Here is a 21,327-nt window from a genome sequence, read left to right as displayed (position 1 = left end):
ATCATAGACAAGCCTGCAGTTGGATACAATCAATACTTCAAGGAGTTTTGGTATACCTGAAATAATGGGAAAAAAGTATGTGTTTGACATCACCCTTATGATAAAAAATATTTTAAAACTACTGCGTTTTGTGCAATAAAAGCAAGAAAAACTAGCTAAATTTTCTCTAAAGAGCATCAAAATGGTTTGGTATGGGAGTGTTAGAATACACACACAGACACACACACGTACAACAATTTAAATGCTGGTTGACGAAGGAGGCATTGAGAACTGACTGATGCTGAGATTGTTGGTGTTTCATTGAGTAGTTTCTTTAGGTATGTATGTACTTCTATTATTTCACACAAATCAATTATTTGCTATTTTCTGTAATTTCCTTTTAGTAACGCCTGGCCGGGTATCTACATCACCTGGAAGATTCTGAACAGAATTGAATGTTAATTGCTTGATTCTTCTCTTTCCTGGCTCTTAATTCAAGGACTCAGCTTCCAGATTCAGATATGCGTGTGATTGACCAACATTCTACTGTGGTCCTGCTGTCTCATCTAAATAATGTGTAATAAAATAGCTAATGCATCCCACTTTCTCTGTGTCCCTGGTGTTGATTGGGTCCTCCGTGGCTTAGTGATGCTTTATAGGGTTAGAGAGCAAGATCTGAAAACACCAGACATCTATTGAGAACAGAGTACCCTTGCGATGCACCATATCTTGTATCACACTAAATGAGCATGTCCACTAGGCAACACCAGGTCATGTTTGACACCTGCTATTCTGACATTTTACTATTTTACTAGTATGTTAAGGTCCAAACCCATAGCGCCAATGATGCACAATGTTCTGAGCTACAAGGCCAGAAATGGATGGAAGTGTCACACACTACTTGGGGTACTTATGAATGCGATCTATAATGCTAGTTGGAAAATTGAACTTTGGTGTCAAAATGCAGTGCTGCGAAATGGGTTGAGCTGTTTCATCATCATCATAAGACTTTATTTCGATAATCCAAGATCATAAAAGTGCAAATACAAACAAAACCAATTGGTACTATAGATGCCATATACATACATCCCAAAATTTCCAAAGTGCAAAACATTATGCACTAAAGTCCCAATTTTTCACATAACCCATCAGCAGATTCTCTATTTCCACTAAACACGGGACACATCCTGCTGTTCCTGGGGTACCTTATACACTAGCCTGTGCAGATGTTTGAAAATAAAGTGTAGATTTAATTAGTGTCCTCACCAGGATCTTTTCCACCCAAATGGATGTGCAAATAGTAAATTCTAAAGACTTAGTAAATAACTGTGAATTCTAAAGACTTAGGGCCTCATTTATGGCATTTTGACAAAGGGCAGCGCAACAAAGCAGCTTGCTGCACTGCTCTACGCCAAAGTGAAAGTGCAGGCATGCACTGTATTTAAGCAATACAGTGCATTCCTGTCTTTTCTGCCTGCACTGGTGTCATTTTGGCAGCCTAGTGTCAACGTATGCACCGTTTGAACATGGTGAAAGGGGGCTTCCATTGCAGGCAGGATTGTTTTTGTGAAGGAAGAGTCACCTTCATGCACAAAAACAATCCTATGAGTCATTTTCTTGTTTCTATATGTGCTTCAGAATGCTGCACACATGGAAAGACTAAAGAATTAGGAGAAATTAACATATTTCTCCTGGTTACGCCTCATCTCGGGAGGACTCCGGATTTGAAGCTTTGACCGGTTTACATCAATTTGTAAATATGGGGCAGTGTCAAATTCCATGGGTGTTGCGCGAGAAAACCCTCTGGGTGCACTGTATGGTGACACAGAGATTTGAGTTGCATCCCCTCACTCATGATTTATGAGGCCACTCAAAACCATGCAGGGTGGCTTTGCATGGCTTCATAAATCTTTATGAGAGCCCTGCGTCATGCACTATAGGTGGTGCAAAAGTGACACAACGCTTTTATAAATATGCACCTTAATGTGCAATTTTCAAATTTTTCAGTGCAAGTGTTAGAATAAAAGGGCTAGTACGTCTAACACCCACATATGGGTTCAAAGCAATAGACATGTGTATACATAACAAAGTAGCAGTGGGCCATATCCATTTGTGAGGGTTTTATCAAATTGGCTCTTTGGCTAGTGTATAACATGTACCTATACATCTGAGTTGAAACACTGCTAAAATATGTATGAATTAAAGATCTATCTTATATACATGGATAAATATCAGGGGTTAAATTTCATGATGAACTATCTACTTGCAGTTCAGATTAAATTAAGAGTGAAATGGAGAAGAACTCATCTGATCCTTGTTACATAACTACCTTAACAATTCCTAGTTGGTTGCTTGGGTACACTTTGAACGACCAGATCCAGGCAACCATAAGGTATTTTGAAACAGCAAATACCACCGACCTAGAGGAATCTCTCCTTAAAATCCTAAGTGCCCCCAGGTGACGTCTAGGGCCAAGATTCTTACACAATGGCAGTAGTCATTTTGTCGTCTGGGAACCATGAGCATGGAAATAAAATATATACATGTATGAGGTTTATTCTCCAATAGCCCTCCACATACTGGGCACTTTTTCCCCACACCTTGGTCACAGACCTACTTTGCACAGAAGACTCTCATTGGGAGGGACGGGTACCCTAATTGTACAAACAGTTTCTGAGCTGGGGGGGGGGGGGGGTTGAGTGTAATTTCATCACCTGTCCTTTCATACATAGGGAGCATTTTAAAGTTAGTAAATTCATTAGTTAAGATGCCTCTATTACTGCACATTGTCTCTGCAGAAATGTACTTACAATATGCTACTTTGATTGCCGTTTCCTAAATGACACCATTTCTCTTTCCCACCCCATACTTGCATGTTCTCGTAATTTTAGAGGTAATGATGGATTGCACTAGACATTGTTCTCACTTTGTAGTTCCCCATAAAAGGGCTTACTCATCGCCCTCAGGAAATGCATGCCTATAGTAAATGCATACCACCATCAAAGGGCGACCAGTACACTTTACAAAGTTATTGCAACAAATAAGGTTTTAAGGAAAGAGTGAAAAGCATTCAGCACAAGAGAGCCAAACAAAGAGAAAAACGACTGCAGTGGAGCAAACCTTGTGTGACTAAGGGCCTGATTTTGAATTCAGTGGCCAGGTTACTCCGCCACAAAGGAGTTAAATACCTGGTCTGTCTTATTGCGAGTGCATTAGATCCAAGGGTACTTGCAGTATGGTGGATGGGATATCCATCATGTTTGTGACGTAGTTGCCTGCCCACTAAATTCTAAACCAGATTTATCAAGGTTTAGCATCACCATAATGCTAAGCAAGAGGGTGCAAGGTTGACGCAGAACCTACATGAGATTTATCAAGCCACGCAAGGCCACATTGTGTACCGTGGAGTGGCTTAATAAATCTACAGTAACGCAACAGAGCCCAAATTTCTGTGTTGCATTACTCTGCCGCAGGAAGGAATTCCATGGGTGAAGCATGGGTGTTCCGATGCATCCATCCACGGATTTTAGCACATTCCCAGATTTACTATAAATGGTAGACCTGGAAATGTGTTGAAATACTACACCACCCCAGGTGAGGCGCAACGAGGAGAAATATCTTTATTTCTCCTCACTTTCCCTCTTTCTATATGTGCTGCATTCTGCAGCGCACACAGAAAGAGGAAAATGGCTCTCAAGATAGTTCTTGTGCAGGAAGGTGTCCCTTCCTGCACAAAAACAATCCTTCCTACAACGCAGGCACCCTTTTATCATGATGCAGAGGTGCCTGCATTGACGTTACGCAGCCAAAAGTGCCCCAGTGTTAGGGAAGAACAGGTATGTGGCATATACTGCTAAATATGGCACATTCCTGCCCTTTACCTTTCAGGCAGCACAGCAAGGTAGTTAGCTGTGGTGCGCTGCATAAGAAAGGTAAATATGGGCCTAAATGTATTGCTATTCACTATTTTGGGGTAATTTTGCTTTGACGTTTGCATTACTTGACGAGTGGAACAATAAATTAAATGGGCAGTACCTATTTGTAATTAGTAGAAAAATAGCATTTTCAACAACCAACAATTGAAGAAAAAGAGTAAAACACTGGTTAGTTGGTCCAAATGTCCAGGCAAAATGTAACCAGTGTTGCGTATATGTAATCGGAAAATAGTGGTACAAAATTACACTGTTGCCAATACACTCAATGCAATTAGTAGCCGAATGTGTGAAAATATGACTCTGAATACAAATAATTTTCAGTATTTATTGAAAGGGAATGAAAATGAAAACACATGAACCATTGTCCAGTTGGAGGCGCTAATCTTCAATAAGTCCATAATCACTATCACAGAAGCCAAAAAGGAAACTCATCTAAATTAGTCTTTAGTATAGTTCTGTGGGCCTTGGTTAACCAGAGAGAAAGAGACAGAGAGAGAGAGTGAGAGTGAGAGAGAAAGAGAGAGAGGGAGAGAGAGAGAGAGAGAGAGAGAGAGAGAGAGAGAGAGAGAGAGAAAGAGAGAGCTTATGGGACCTGCCAGTCATCAGCACATCCTTGAATATATAATTCTAGTGGCATTGTGGTACAGACAGAGTCTACTTAATGATGCTCCCTTTCTCTTTCACTTAATCCTTCTGTTCAAGGAATTCAGACAGGTCAGCAGTGCTGGTTCCAGGCCAGCCGTCAGTAAAGCCTTTAAATGCTAAACAAATGTTATCGGAATATTTGAGCACTACTGCGGTAAAATCCTCTCAGCTCGTTCTCTGTAGTAAAAAGTCATAGTCCATCTTGGATGCTACAGTCAAGTGATATAGTAGTGTGCAGTTATTGTTCTAGCATCTATGTAATAGGTGTCAAATTTGACTTCATATTGTGGTTAAAGGGACAGTGTAAAAATGATTATCTTTTTGATTTTGTTGGAAAAGTCAACCGTCTTGCTAAAGGATCTGCAGAAAGAAACACCTAGGGAGCCTTACCCATATGCATAGGACACTTTGCACCATTTTGAAGTCACTATGCAGGCTGTTCTGCAGACACAGCCTTTGTGCAGAGTGGAACACCTTCACCAAGGTAACCTCCAGTTGACGTACCCACAACAGAAGCAGAAAGAGGTGCAAACATTCCACTCTTGGATATCAACAGCCACACAGACGGTAAAGAGAGAACATTCTGACCTCACCTAATGGACACTACTCACTCTGAACTATAGAGACTGTTGTCCCACCCTTCACTGCCACCAATTACCAAGTGTCAGAGGTACAAAAAGACTGATTAGCAGCCCCTTCTCAGCAATGAACCTAATCAAATTTTTAGCAGAGCCCTGTTTCTTCTGTCCCCAATTTAGTGTCTAGAGCTCCACCCTCCAGCTTCAGGACAGCCAGCAATATACTTTCATTGTCTGACTTTACCCTCATCTTGTACACATGAGCAGATCAGGTACTTCTATAATAAAATGAACAGGCTTCTACTACTCTGATTCACTAATACGTACAATTAATGTACCCCACTGTGACCACCCACAAAAACGCATACAACATGTGATTCAGTAACTAAACAAGGTATTATTCTAACTGCACATTGACAAGATGCTTCTAGCCAGTGTCATTGAGTGAAACAACCTTTAATAGAGAATAGTGAGAGAAGATTATTTACTGAAGCTTTTTATTTTTTCTATGCCACTTCGATTTATGCAGTACTGACCCTGTTCCAAGATTGGTATCCAGTATATGTATAAAAGTGATGTGCTATGCTTGACATCAAGGAGGATTCAATTTTTAATATTTATATGATCTGACAGGTGAGGGGATTCCGCAGCGGGACCCGCGAAGCGGGTTCCGCAAGTCGTGGGTTTGAGCAGCCCTCACACAGGTGCAGCGTCGGCCAGGACCAACAAACAAACAGCGTCCCCTATTGCAGCGTCGGCCAGGACCAACAAACAAACAGCGTCCCCAACTGGCATTAATTGTAATACAACACAGATCGAACTAGAGCACCTGCATGAAATGTATTGTTTTTAGAACATGTGACAACTCCTAATAACCAACAACACCACTGGATAAACCATTAACCTTGGGCTCCGGAGCAGTGTGCTACTTACTGTGAATTACATCAATAACTCATCATGGCATTAAACTCTATATAAATACAATTACAATACAATAAATTATATGCCAAGGCAAATTGAAAATATATTTGAGAAGCTCAAATAATCCAATGCAATGACAAACCTGTAAGAGCCAATCACTGATTGAGTAGACAGAGTTGCTCTGGGATCTAGGAACACTAGGGTTGGTCACAGAGTTCTGGTGAGATGATGAATAACACCTCCAGTAAGTAGAGAACAAAACACAGCCTAACTTTCACCAAATAAATGACATAAAATACTGGATAACAAGTAAGAGTAGAGAGAAATACCAAAGAGAAATCTTACTATTTGTGTCTTTAAGAAACAGCTTACAAGAAAGATAGTGTTAACACGCAAACAAAGTCTCTTATCATTTTGCTCTTGAAGTGCTCCACTGGCTTCAATGTTGTATCGATAACCTTATGTACTTAAAGGGTCCAGGGTCGGACCTGGCTATTTAGGGCTAAAAGGTTTGGTCCACGGAGGCAAGCAGAAATAGGCTACGTCGGTAGGTGCACAAATTGTTGCTAGGTGATGGTTGTTTGTGTAAACTATGAAATAAATAGGGTCCTACAAATGTTTGCTTGGATTGTTTTGAAGAGTCCATTTTAGAGCACTGCATACTTTTTTAGGGCTTGCATTCACTAAGACCTTTTTCTTTGAGCAAGTCCTTACCGCCCATTAGAGTTCAGCATGGGGCACATCAACCAGTGGCTAACTTTAGGTTGAATGACAGCATTCCACTTTTTCACAAAGAGAACATCCACACAAAGTAGCTCCCTTCTCTATCAGGGGCTGCTGTGGCAAAGGTTGTTTTGCAAGGTCTAAACAATGTTGTTGCTTTTAGCTAATGTTCATGCTCCATATTGTTAAGAGCCCATCCGCTTCACCAAATTGACAAAACAAAACAAACTATGTCAAAGTCAAAAGTCTGACAGACAATACTGGAACTATTGGCTTTGCCATTGGTGGATTAAAAGTGCTGCAAGAGGAAGGCTGACCCTCCAGGACAGTGCAGCCTCTATGCAGGGAATATCTGAACTACAATGGCATTATGGCATTCTCTCATAGACATAATAGACAAACCACCTTAACAGTAAAATCAATATGGGGGGGCTACATGGAAGCACTCATTTTCAGCTCCAGAGACAGGTGTGACAGTAGCATGTGGTTGAGATGGATGCCGGCCACTGAAGAAGCAATGTGTATAGGTGATTTGCAGACGCTTTGCCAATTGCCCTGGGTAGAATAACCAATGTAGCCATGATGAGTATCAACACAGAATGGAAGGTTGAGCCTTTTTCAAGGAGCAACAGTGACATATACTCTTCGTGTTAATGGAGGTTGCCCTGCTTAGCTATCTCCCTGCTGCTCAGCCAGAGTGAGAGTTGGTATTGGAATGTTGGTGTGACTGTGATGAATAGAATGCTTGGGTGCCTGTGTGGATGAGTGGTGACAGTTGGAGATGGGCTGAGCAGCACTGGATTCTAAGGAACATCATTCTATTGGTCTGTTGTACACATTTAATATCCTGAACCAGAGGCTAATAAAGAAACCTGCAAAACTCCTTCTGGCTCCCTGTCTTAGGATACAACAAACAGAACCACTGAAAGTCGAGCATATAAACAAACAAATAAAAATAGACAGAGTTTCAAAGGCTTGATAGCGGGAAGAAGGTATCCAATTAGAGGTTTTTTACAAGGATGTAGTGATGATATATAAAGCATAACCGGAAAGAGATGAGACTCAGTGCTTTGGAATCCTGATGTGTGTGGTAATGTGTTCCCTTTTTCCTCATCAGGATACGGAACAGTTTCAGGAAGAATCCACAAGATAGAGCTATTGCTTATGGACCTTCAGGTTTAAAAGACTGTGAAATAGAGACTTTGATTCGGTTAAAGCTATTTATGGCTTATGAAGTATTATACCTATTCAACTCACACAAATAATACTTAAACAGTGATAATGTCTACATATTATAACTGAATGAAACCAACTCCTTCTAGCCCTTACAAAACACAGACAAAGCTTCATGAGATGGAGGGATTCCACCCAACTATAAGGAACCCTAGTTCTCAAATATATGCAACTCTGCTTTGCTTGAAGCATATCAGAACTCAAGGAACGGAGGAAGAGGATGGGACTAGGGCAGTAGTGGCCGGCACGGATCTGGAGTGGTGGGCGGGCTTGGTGGGCATGATCTAAAGCATTTTTTTTAAACGTACCTTCTCGCCGCTTTCCCACTCGTCGTCTCAGTTTCTCCTTTCCAGGGCTGGAACAGGAAGCAGCTAGGCTCCCTCCTCTAAGCCAATCACAATGCTGCAATGCAGCGTTGTGATTGGTCTGAGCGAGGTGGATCAGCGCTCAGCCAGGGAATAGGTGCCTGGGCATCTTCTTTACGCAGGCTATAATGCAGCCTGCATGGAGAACACGAGAAGTGCACATGACTGTTTTGGATGGCCCCAGAGGGCAAGCCAAACAATCATTGTGCACTTGGAGTGGGCAAACCACTCTTATACTGCTCTGGGAAGAGAGCAGTCCCGCCTGCCTGCAAAACTGCAGCAGGAACAAATACAATTAAAATAACCTTGAGTTATTATCATTGTAATTTGTTGTTTCTTTCATTGCTTTGCGGCAGTAGGGCACATTATAGCAATTGGCACACATGGTGTTTGCACAGTATCACGTATTTTGGTAACCCTGATACGATAAGGCACGATCTCCTCCTGAGATTTTCTGTGTGAGCACCCATTGATTTGGCTATCACAATAGACGCACGGTTTCCTACAGGAGCCTAACAGCACCTAATTTTAAATGCTGGAATGTTTTATGTGTCTGTGTTGTCCTTCTTTTCTCTTTTTCTTTTAGGTACCGCAACAGCGGGTCCACTCCTCTTAGGGACCCAATGGATTTGCTTGGTGATGTACTTATAATTTTTGAATCACCTATTATGTAGTAGAGTTTATCATATATTTTTTGGAGCACTTTCTCACTTGGTCCTGATGAATTGCCACCGACCCGTAAGGGCATAGAGCAAGAAACATGTCGACCTTTCTACTTCCCTAGGGAGCATTATAATCCCTCGGGGGTCACCTGTTTTTACCTAGGCTGGTATACCACCAGAATAAAATGGTTCATCGTTTGGCAATACCATACCTATTTTAACTCACTACACCATCACTCGCTACACTTGTTGCACCTACCCCCACGCACCAATACGGCTGTCTCTAAAAAGATCTCCGAAAAAGAGCCCCTTCGCGGGAGCCCGTCGGGCATTGCAGCGCCGGCCCGACGAGGAGCACAGCCCTATGATGAAGCATGACACCTTGCTAGGTGTGTGAGGGCATTCCATAGAGACTAATCGCTCTCCCCCCTTTTCTTAACCCCCCTTCTCCTAGAGGAACTGCACTCCTGGTTTTGTTCTGGAATCTGCATCACCTTGAAAATTCTAAACAGAATCAAAATTAATTGCCGGATCCTTTTCTCTTCTGACTCTTCATTTAAGGACTCATCTTCCAGATGCAGTTATGCATGCGATTGACCAACATTCTACTGTGATCCTGCTGTCTCATCTAAATAATGTGTAATAAAATAGCTAAGGCATCCCACTTTCTCTATGCTCCTTGTGTTCATTGGCCCACTGTGGCTGGTGATGGATTATAGGGTTAGACAGAAAGACCTGCAAACAACAAACATATTTAGGGAACAGAGTACTCTTGAGATACACAGTATTTTGTAAAACATTAACGGAGCATGGCCGCCAATAGATTACTTTTTACATGCCTTGCACTTACATGATAACATACTTAGAGCAGGGACTGCTTCTCCACGTGGGCATCGGAGCGTCACCCCACTGCTTTCTCACAGAGCAACAAGCAGAAATGTAAAATGGTATAAATACCAGCTTAAGTTTCTGCTTCTCGCACTGCTAGAAAGCAGAAGAAGGGTATGCATTGTTAGGAGTGGGCGGGTGGGCGGCTCGGGGAGGAGTGGCTAGACAATGTTCTGGGCCCTGGCTGCTTGGTCAGCCTCAGGGCCGAACAAACTAGTCATAGCACACTCTGTATTTTCATGTAGGCTGCTGCGCAGCCTGCATGGAGAAAACGGCCTCCCCATAGATGCCTGTACTGACGGCGTACTTGCCAATCACAATACTGCCATTGAAGCATAGCGATTGGCTTAGGGGAGGAGAGGGAGGCTGCCTGCTCCCTGTGAGCACTAAGCAGGAAACGCGATGCGGGACTCCAGGACCGGAGGCGAAGGTACTTTTTAAAAATGTCTTTGTTTTTTAATTAAATTAACTCCCCCTCCATGCGCGACCCCCTCCCAACATGACCCCCTAACCCTCCACTCGCAAGTCATACCGGCTGCAGCTGACTTAGAACTGACTTAGAGATTATTCTGATGCAGTACATGTCCTAGTAGGCATATTATCATTGTTGCCTGTACCCTCTGTCCAAGGCTAGCAACATTGAATGCAATGCTCTTGCTTTTGGTTGGAGATATTTCCAAGTCTCAAGACAAACAATCACATCAGGTCTGCACGTTTGAAACAGTGCAATTGGAACTGTGTTTTTATTACATAAACTGCATCTGTGCAAAATTCTGCAGAGGAGCACTTCTGCTGGGAGTATCCTGGAAAGCTGTGCACTGTGACTGAGATGCAGTCCTGCTGCTCTAATCTTCATCCTGCAAAGGGCAATAGCCTGCTAAACATCATATTGGCTTCCTGATACTTGATACACTGGTAAGGGGGGTTGTGTTGTCCCACTAGATCTGGCAGAGGGTACTCACACTATGATCTTGATAGTGGAGGCAGTATTGGATAGGAGTATAAATAGAATTATATAATCATGGTAACACACATCAATGTTATAATGAGTGAACTGTATATCTTTTTGACTATTCTTGTAATGCTGGTTACAATCCTTTGCTTCGTATTATAATAATTCCAGCTAACACTTTTTACACAAGAATACAATTGTTTTAATAAATGTTTGAAAATCCAAAGTGTATCTTTCTTGTGCCTCCCTTGGGCATGCCTGAGTAACAACAAACAAGGAGATCTCTATCCACAATTTTCAATGGGGAATGAGAGTGTTCATGTTCTGAGGTTATAGATACCATCTGGCACCCTGGTAACATTAAGGGTACAGATGAGGCACTGTGAACTAGCTAGGAATTAGGTCAACATACTCTGCTGATATGTGTGGACTCAGTCTCCATATTCTGATGGTTATGTTGTCCAGATGCACAGTCCTATTTGATTCGTAAAAACCATAAGACACTGTGAAGCAAAGCTTGAGTCTGGGTGTGAGCTCAACTTCCTGTGATTCTGGGCGAATCACTTAATCTCCCTGTGCTTAAAAGAAAAGAAAAACAAGAAAGAATGTGGTCTTGTAAGATGTAACTGTTGCTCATATAAGGTACTCCAAAACCTTTGGATGGGGTCGCACTAAATAAAACAGCGACAATTCATAAACAAAATAAATATGAGACTCTGTGCCCTATTTCTACCTCTAAAAATTGAAGAATTACAAGGCAGGGGTCTGTTGACTGTGCATTATCCTGATTGAAGAACTGCACTAAAGATCTGAGGAACAGCTGCCTAAAAACAATAGAAAAACATGTCTTCTCTAATTGAGAGGGAAGGGCAACAGAGGCTCTCTAATGGGTTTCACACTTGACCTCAAAAGAATTACAGGACTAAACCCTCCTGTCCTATGTTCATTCCCAGAAACACTGACTGTTTTTTAGGTCTTAAACTAAAAAGCAATATATAAATTCAATTTCTCAGTATTTATCCGATGTTGATTTATTCTTAAATCAAGAGGTATTATCTAGTAAGGCCAACACGTTGTTCACAACAACATGTCGCTTCTTCAGTTCCATATCATATATTTTATGTACAAATGCTATTAATGGTATACAGCACAATGATGGTATTTATTTTACATCAAAATATGACAGTGATCACGAAGAAAGGAAATTAATCAAATAAAAGAGTAGAACATGGAGAGACAAAACATACAAGGAATAACTGAAAACTTACAAAAGCGCATGTTAAAATAATACATATAAAAGGATTCAAACAAGAAAATCTGCACTCTATTAAACCACAAGGAGAAAAAACACAACATAAAATGCTTCACTTGACTAAATACAAGCGATTCACTTCACACGATTAAAGACAAGGACTAAAGTACTAACATGGGAAATTATTTAACATGAAACGAGAAAGTCTGGATCAAGGGCCTTAGATATCCAACAGAACAGCAGCCCAGTGTAACAGCATATCAGCAGGCATGAGCATGGCCTCAGGGTGAGTGGAGAGAAACTCAACTAAACGTTCTTGATTGAATCATATTATATTTAGTTTAAGTGGCTTAACGCCACTTTGCAAAAAAGGAGAAGGGGATATCGCCACCTGAACGTCACTAAAATTGAAGTTCTGATGACGAGATCCCCTTGTAATAATGCCGCTTAGGGGATATATACAAGAAAATTTTAGAGTGCGGTGTAACGCCAAATCTGGCAACGCTGCACCCTGACATTTTGAAAATTCAGGGATGAGCCATATTTGCGAAAATACATTGCACCCCTACATTTCCTCTAGCGCTAGCATTAAAAAAACTGCCTAGCATCAGTGCAGGCACCCTTGACCCATGTTGCAAGGGTGCCTGCGCTGCAGGGTCGATTGTTTACGTGCAGCCCTGCAATTTTCTGTTTAGTTGACAGTGTAGTTTGATTTTGTGGTATGTATATATTTTTTTACCATTTTGAAGGCATCTAGGTACCAAATAAGCTTGCAATGTTTACCATATAAATACATTAATTATTCTATTTATTAATAATTTATAAATTATAAATGGATAAAGCTTAAAACAGATGCTTTCACCTCAGAAAATTCCTGTTACGTTACAGATTTACAAGAGCTAAACATGTATACCACAAGAGAAATGGAGGTTTAACAATGTTACTCACTGTGGTAGATAAGAAGACAAGGTGAGGAATTCTGCTAGTTACAGGAAATAATGGTAACTTATAGAGCCAATAGTCACTCATCCACCTGTTCTATGAAACTGGCTGAGCTACAGAGAGTAAGCATCATTTAGAAATTATAGTACTGGGCATAATAGCAGGGATATCGTACGCTGACAATACATCAGGTCAGCTTTCTGGAACATATTTAGCACGAAGGCACGTGAACAATTCATTTTTGATGTGTTATCTGTCTCTGGAATCACGAAATCAAATACTCCTGCAAATTTTGGGGTTCATCGAATTGTCAGGTGCCTCCTCTCTAAGTTTTGATTTTCAGGGGTATACCGAGTTTGAAAAGTCAGACGGTGTTATAGGCTAAAGAATAAATCATGGTGCTAGGGGGCATATGGCCGATGCAACAAGAAAGTCAGGTTTCCTTTTAGCCCATTTGAGAAAATATATTCCAAATAAAAAAGGCTATAAAATATTCTGTAAATAAAACAACAAAATAAGTAAAGAATGGGAGCTGCAGCTGGACAAAAGATGCTGCCAGAAGTCTACTCTCTCAACAAGAAGTGGAATTTGATATACTGTCCACCACGATGCACTGTTTTGATCATGATCATGCAGAAGAGGTGAGGGATACATCTATGATAAAGCCTAACATCAATGACCAAATCAACGTATTCTACCTATTGATGCTGCTGCTTTGACTCAAGGAAACATAACATGGTATTTACATTTTGGAGCCTTGAAGAGACCTTGGCCTTATGGGTTTGAGTCAAACATGTGTTAGCTGGAGCATTGGAAGATGAATACTGAATACAAATAAATTGAAGTATAGTTACTGCTCAAAAACGGAAGAGGATTGACTCTTCACATTTATACAAGTGCCAATCCATCTATAGTAGATATCCTTCATCATTACAATATTCAATGACAGAGTGACTTTGTCACATACAACTCTCTCCTTTCCCATGCATGGTATAATTTGCATTTGCTACTTTTGACAATGGGTGGGTATGACAGAGAAAGGTGCAGCAAAAGAACATATTAATACCCATTTGAATATAATTATTTGTCTACGATCTACATAGAGAAATATGACATTAGCACACAGGATACTCTGACTCCTTAAAGCAGTGTCACCCTGACATTCACATAGTTAAAAATAAAACAGAACAAATTGGTAAGCCTAAAGTCCAAGTAGTGTTTAATTTAAAATAGCAAGTAGCACAGGAAAGGATCAAAGACAAGTGTCATTTTGAGTGAGCATGGTGCTTGCTAGAAGAAATAAGTCAGTTGGAGCAATGTGCTAACATTTGTAGAAAATAAACCTATTAGAAATATATGTTTTCTCTCCCTACATCTCTGTGAAAATTAATTTGCAAAAGTGTATCTAATGTCAAGTGGCAGGATCTTCCATCCATGGAAGTATTGAAAGGATTTGAGATGAAAATATAATTAATGAATCTCACAAAATCCCGCTTTCACTTGCCAGGTTTGAAACTGAGTTATGCGGTTGTGAAATGTGAAAGGTACAACTCTGAGTCCCATGACTTCTGGGCTGTTTAGAGAAAGTTAGCAAACAGGTTTACTTTTACAGAATGCCTCAAATTAAAATAAAACAACATTCGTATGTGAGTCAAATAGACGATGCATTTGGGGTTATATTTGTAGTTACTAATACAGCATAATATGATAGAAGCTTAGCATAACACAGTCAAGATTTAAGTTAGCTTTCATGACATATTATGTGTGTTACTGTGTCAAAATTGCCACAACATGTGTTTCACACTCTTTATGATGTGTGTCTGACATGAAAGAATTTAGCTAGATCAATGTGTTAGGTGTATTTAACAATAGTATCTAATTAACCTTAATAAAAAAGGCCATATGACAAAGGTGACCTGAACTTTTTCAAAACACTGATCATTTTTCACTAGCAAGTTTCTGTGTGTTGAAACAGTATTAAACACATTTTCAATCCACAGATACATGTTTATTTTTTATATGGTAAAACTTACTGCCATGCTGCTACTCATGACCCCTCAGCTCAGTAGAAAATTCAGATCAAGATGTTTTCAGGACCCTTGTGTGCACTACAGTGTATGAGGCTGAAGGATATCAACTATGAATGAATATCACTTTATTCGATATAAAATATCATAAAAGTATGAACAGTATCAGATCAGCTTAAGAAAGTTCATCATAATACAGTGTGTAATGTTAAAAAGTTGAATAAATAGATAAAATGTATACAAATTGGAGCAATAGAAAACACATCATAAACAAAGCAAAATGCTTGTATATCTCAAGTGTCCAAACTCTTGTGAGGTCCTAGCATTTTGGTACGTATCAACCAGGCGCAACCCAAAAATTTGGCAAGCCCGCAGACTACCACCAGGGAGGAAACATCAGTTAGAAAACAACGTAGCGCCACCCTATAGTTCACAAAGCCCAGATTTCTGCAGATGGGGCTGAGCCACTTCCTCCTAGCCGCCCTGTATGCCGGGCATGCAAAGAGGAAGTGTGGAATCGATTCGATGGGGGTGGGACAACCAGGGCAGTCTGCAGATAATGAGATCTGGTTTTTCCACCTCACTACCAGAGTATTAAGCGGCAGGGTTCCGAACCTGAACTTCATAAAAAGGGTTCTTTCGCGGGGACATTTTATATAGTCCAAATACTGCTCACATTTAGCCACCAACTTATGCTCGAAGAACTGATTAGTGAGGGTGCCTCGGTTGGAATTATGAGCTGCCTCTCCCTTCACCCAATCCCAGTAGGCTTTTTTGATGAATTGCTTATTTGATGGTGTCTGGTTAGTCCATGCCTCCCCATATCCAATGTCTGTGACCAGCTGCTTAATTTACAGATCCATTTGATTTTATTACCTGAATTTAAATTGATGACCTCGTTCAGTGCATCTGCATAACTGGCCAATTGCGTCTCAGGCGGACCCAATAAAGCAATGGGCGTAATCTTGCTAAGTCCCTAATGGAGTGTTTGCCCAGATCCATGCAGAGTGGTATCAAGGGGGTAGAAGAAGGCAGAGAGAACAAACCTCCTAAAAAGTGATTCTCAGATTTCTCCAGATCGCAGGTATTCTCAAACCCCCAAATCTCCGCCCCATATAGCACTGAAGGTAGAGCTTTCCCATCATAAACCTTTAGGGCCGAGACGACTGGCTTGCTAAAAGAGAGCCGTTGTTTCCTTAAAATCGCCCCCGCCACCCTTTTATGGTTGAGAAGCATTTTAGCTAAATGGCCAGTCCATTTCATCGTATTAGTGATCCTGATGCCCAGGTAATCAAAAGAGTCCACGGTGTCTAGAGGCATGCCATTAAGTGAGATATTATTCCTAAAGCGTTTGGATGGGGATAGTAACATTAGTTTTGTTTTAGAAGTGTTGATTACTAAGCCCCGTGCTTCGCAAAACTGACTAAACCTGTCAAGCAGCCTTTGAAGACCACTTGGGCTTTTTGACATCAGAAGGGTGTCGTCGTCAAAGAGGAGGGTTGGGGTTTTCTCCCCTGTCAGGCTTGGGGCATCCGATGGAACCTCTCTCAAGTAATCGACCACCCCATTTATATAGAGAGAGAACAGGGTTGGGGCCAGCACACAACCCTGGCGAACTCCCCTATCCACCGCCACCCTCTCTGTCAACTGGCCCTGATTACCCCATCTAATTTTTGCAAAGTTCCCCTCGTGAGGGCGTTTAATAATATCAAGGATCAGGGGTGGGAAACCCAAATCAGACAGCACCAGCCAGAGTTTTGCACGAGGGACCAGGTCAAATGCGGTTTTAAGGTCGATAAAGGCCAGATATAGACTGCCTTTCCCAATGACTACTACTTTCCAGTAGATCATAAAAAACGAAAGACCTGGTCCATCGTACCCACCCCGTGTCTAAACCCCGCCTGACAATGTGAAAGTACATTAGCATCCTCCATCCACCTCGTGACCCTCAAAAGGAGGACCCTACCAACCACCGTCTGTATGACATCGATTAAACTAATCAGCCTTTAGTTGGCAGGATCCTCCCTATTCCCTCTTTTAAAAATAGCTACCACTTCGGCGCCTATCCAAGAGTCCGGGACAGGGTGACCTTTAGCAATTAAATTCAGTATACGCAGAATGAAATCAGCCCATCATTTTGGATCGTGGAGAAGAAGATCTCCAGGGATACCATCGGGGCCAGCCGCCTTCCTAGATGTTAGCCCTGTGATAGCAAGGGAGACCTCATTAAGCTTGAAAAAATCACGCGAGCTAGTAATTTCGGAGGTCACATCTGAAGGGGGATCTTCCGAGAGTAAGGGAGGCATATCACTATTGAGGAGTGGATGTCTATTGTCAGCACTGTATAAGCCAGTGAAATGTGTGTGCCACTGCTGTGCCTTGATATGATTGGGGATCGGATCATCACCCGTACGGCTACCTTTATCAATCAGACCCCAAAACAATGTGCCGTCTTTTAAAAGAGCGGCGGACTTCAGATCCTGCCAATACACTTCTTCCCATGTACGCTTGGCTTCCTTAATGGTCCTAGCGTAGTCATTCCTGGCGTGTCTAACAGAAAGAGTATCGCTACTTTGGAGAGCTGCTGTTAACATGCGTCTCTTCTCCCTGCAGGCTCTTGAGTACCACATATTAGAGGGCCCAGGGCTTTTTCTAAATGAGCGAGACTCAGGTATGGTAAAAAACAGTCCCATTTTTGCAATAAAATCTTGGTAATGATTTGTAAAAAAAGAAAACTGGGCTTCCTTAGGGGGTTGGCAGAGAAGGTCAAGCTCCTGGGACTTCTGCTCAACGAGGACTCTAATTTTGCACAATGTATCCTATTCATGTGAGACCCTGTGCCACTTAAGGCGTCGATTACAGTGAGATGGGGCTACCTCTTTGGTTGACAGTTTTGTTGCAGTGTGAGATTTAGAAGCACACCAATTATAGCTTAAAAGCATACAAAGTGGATTATGGTCACTATCCTGGGATGGAAGGATTACCATGTCCACCAAGTCATGCCAAATCCGTATGACCAGCAAATGTAATCAATCCTTGACGGACAACTGAGTCTGTTGTGAGTGTTTGCCCCACTCAAATCAGAGCGTGTCCTTCCAATGACAGCTCTTAAGTTATACTCCAATGTGAGGGCACTCAGTTGTATAGCCCTTTGAGTCCACTTCTTGATTGGAGTTAGGCTAAGGGGGGGAATTGCAAATTTAGTATCTGGATCTCCAATGCCCAGAACGTCCTCAGTGGAGAGAGGTTCAAAGGTACAGTTAAAATCCCTTGCCACAATAACAACTGAGTTAGGGTTGTTATTGGATAATTCTCTCTCCAATATTGCTAGGGTAGGGGAAGATTGTGCCCCGGGAGACCCTCTAGCATAGACATTAAATATATCCAAGTTGAACCCATTTTTAGGGCCTTTCACCGTCAGATATAGGATGTCGTTTGAGGGGGTTGTGTGCATAAGCATTGACCAGTTTAAGGAAATATTTAGCCAAATGTGAAGCCCCCCTGCTGGACGGCCTTTGCCTGATCCACTCGGGAAGCAGTAATTTTTTTTTCAGCCCAGCTACATTTCAGGAAAGAAAGCGTAGTTTCCCTGAACTGTTGTCCCCAATTCCGGTGCCTCCTATGCTTGTGTGCCTGTTATAATCGGCCACTAAACACCCTGGGTCCTCTAGCCCAGTCCCCTTATGGGAAGAACTAGAGGCTGTATCATTTTTCCTCCCCACCTTGGTTTTAAAACCAGGGCCTGATGATGAAGTAGTATCCAGTCAGTCTACTGTATTTAAGCCGGACTCGATTCCTTCGCCCTCCGATGACCGTAATGGGGATTTGCGAAATTGGATTGCCAAGTGCCCTGGGGGGTAAGTGCGAAATTCAAGTGCCACCAAATTTTCAGCAATTACAGCATTGAATACCTTAATCTCAATGCAGTCTGTCAGCGAACCAGCTTTTTTAATCCTCGTGACTTTTGCCACATCCTCCCGTATTACCGACCTGCATCCCCTCACGTATCTTGTCCAATGGTTTACTTTATTAAGAAGGGATTCCTGGCTTTCATAACGGTAGGAACTAGTGTATTTTGGGACCTTGGTCATGTAAATTGTGGAAAATGGGCCCCTTGTATGTAATCTGCCCCTATTGGACCCTGGACGAGGCCAGACAGACTGCTCTGTACTGTCTAAGATAGCTCTTGAGGGGAGCCTATCTAGTTCGCTACCTCTGTTATCCTTACCAAAGCCCCTTTCAAAATGTGGGTTAGAATGTCTATGGGGGATAGAACTGACGGTAGATGTCCGAGCTTGGAACACTTGGCCATTCACAAAACCATGCCCAGCCTCCTCAGAGCACTTACCCACCAATTCCCGACCTAAGCTGACACTAGTCGGTATAGCGGGGGGGATGGCCAGAGGGCCTGTTTCCATGCAAGTCCACCTTCTCCCTCAGCAGAGCCAGTTCCCTTTCAAGAATTTCCACTCTCTGTCGAAGGGCATCATTCTGGGGGCCACAACGACTCCATGTTAGTGGTCTAACAGGGGGCTTGGCTGTTCCTGCTTTGCTAGGGGTGGCGATTAGGCTGGTACCTTCACAGGAATCTAAGATAGCATACCTATTTGAACAGGGTAGTTGGACAGATAAACAATCGCTAAAAGCTTCAATAGCGGCACTTTGATCTAAATTGTTTTTTGAAGAAGAAGACCCAGGAGTACCCTCCACTGATCTAGCTACCGCACAAGTAGAAAGGTTCATGGGTGGCTTCATATTAAACATTGCGGGAACAACTTTTATTTGGGGATGAGCTTGTGCTGGCATATCCACAGACCGGTCCCCGTCAACAGCTGGAGTATAGTCAGTACTGGCAGCCAAAATGTCCTCACAGTCATTCACAATGCCCTCAATCCTGGTTAAAACACAATTGCTGGCGGGATGGGAAACTTTTTTTAGCTTTCCTCCCTCTTTTACTTACTAGTGGGCCCCCTCCCTCCATTTGCTTCCTTTTTCCCATTATAATTGATCCGCTGGCCCCAATTTAATGATAAAGTCACTGTGGATAGCAGGAATAAGTTGCTTCTATGCTTATCCTAGACGGGGCATCAGTACTTACAGACGTATATTCGAAAGTCAAATATTGCCTCTGACGGGCAAGGACAGGCCCGCCCTTGGCCCGGGCGAGCCCGCGCGCGTCCCGTGCTGCGGAAAGCGCTCGTCGCTTATGTGGGCCTCTGGCGCCCTCTAGTGACGTCCGGCGCGTCACGTGCACAGCCTCCAGGGAAAGAGAGTTCAGGTCCGGGCCGTTCCCCTCACGGCGGTGCTTGGAATCGGGCAAGGAGCAGAACAACCCTGCTGACAGCAGAGAACCAGAGCGGCGAGGGAAGGAGCCAGCCGTTCCCCTCACTGCGTTGATAAATAGGTAAGAAGCGCGTCCCGCGCTGCGGGAAGCGCTCGTCGCTTATGTGGGCCTCTGGCGCCCTCTAGTGACGTCCGGCGCGTCCCGCGCACAGCCTTCAGGGAAGGAGAGTTCAGGTCCGGGCAGTTCCCCTCACGGCGGTGCTTGGAATCGGGCAATGAGCAGAACAACCCTGCTGACAGCAGAGAACCAGAGCGGCGAGGGTAGGAGCCAGCCGTTCCCCTCACGGCATTGATAAATAGGTAAGAAGCGCGTATGAGGCTGAAGGATATCAACTAACAAATCCTGTGTCTTCAGGCATGCTCAGCACCGGGCGTCCTCCCAGTGCAAGCACCACTCCTTCGCTCAACTGCTATGAACTCCCAATGTAATGTCAATGTCCTCCCAGATTTGAACACGTGCTGCATTACTCAGCTGGCTTTTTAGTCCCTTGAAAAGCTGGGGTTATTTTTGAGGACCTTATTCTGATATCCTCTAATTCCTCCAGGTATAAACTTGGGATCCTATCTTCTTTTGCCTTAGCCAAGTGGGGGTTTCTGGAACAAAACAAGCAGCAGGATGGAAATTACAAGTGTGGATGAATCATGCATCCCCTTGTAATATGGAATATGTTGATGAATAAAGGAAGGTTATATCAATTGATACATATTACATTTAGAATTGCAAATTTGGTAATTATGTAATGATGTTGCAACAGTAGTATCTTAAAATTGTATATGAGGATGGTGTCACATTCACAACTCATTATCCGCTCGAAGCTGTCAAATCTTTGTGATTCACCAACCAAACTTGCAAGTCAGGTGAAAAGTGAGGTCACTAGTTTG

At 42.5% G+C, this 21,327-nt stretch overlaps 1 protein-coding gene across 3 annotated transcripts in view; it reads left to right on the top strand.

Annotated features, from left to right (window-relative positions):
* The window catches only part of LOC146811198 (uncharacterized), a 70,777-nt gene extending 70,196 nt beyond the window's left edge, over nt 1-581 (top strand). For all 3 annotated transcript variants that reach the window (XM_085618236.1, XM_085618235.1, XM_085618234.1), the window contains one exon: nt 384-581. Coding sequence is in view for 1 of the 3 variants with exons in the window: in XM_085618234.1 (XP_085474360.1) it covers nt 384-386 (3 nt within the window). In the remaining 2 variants the exon portion in view is untranslated. The remainder of the gene's footprint in view (nt 1-383) is intronic.
* Nucleotides 582-21,327: the final 20,746 nt, after the last annotated feature.

This window comes from Triturus cristatus, chromosome 7, assembly GCF_964204655.1.
Source record: "Triturus cristatus chromosome 7, aTriCri1.1, whole genome shotgun sequence".
NCBI lineage: Eukaryota > Metazoa > Chordata > Amphibia > Caudata > Salamandridae > Triturus > Triturus cristatus.
The sequence above is the reverse complement of the archived record's forward strand: the minus strand, read 5'-3'. Positions and strand labels throughout refer to the sequence as shown.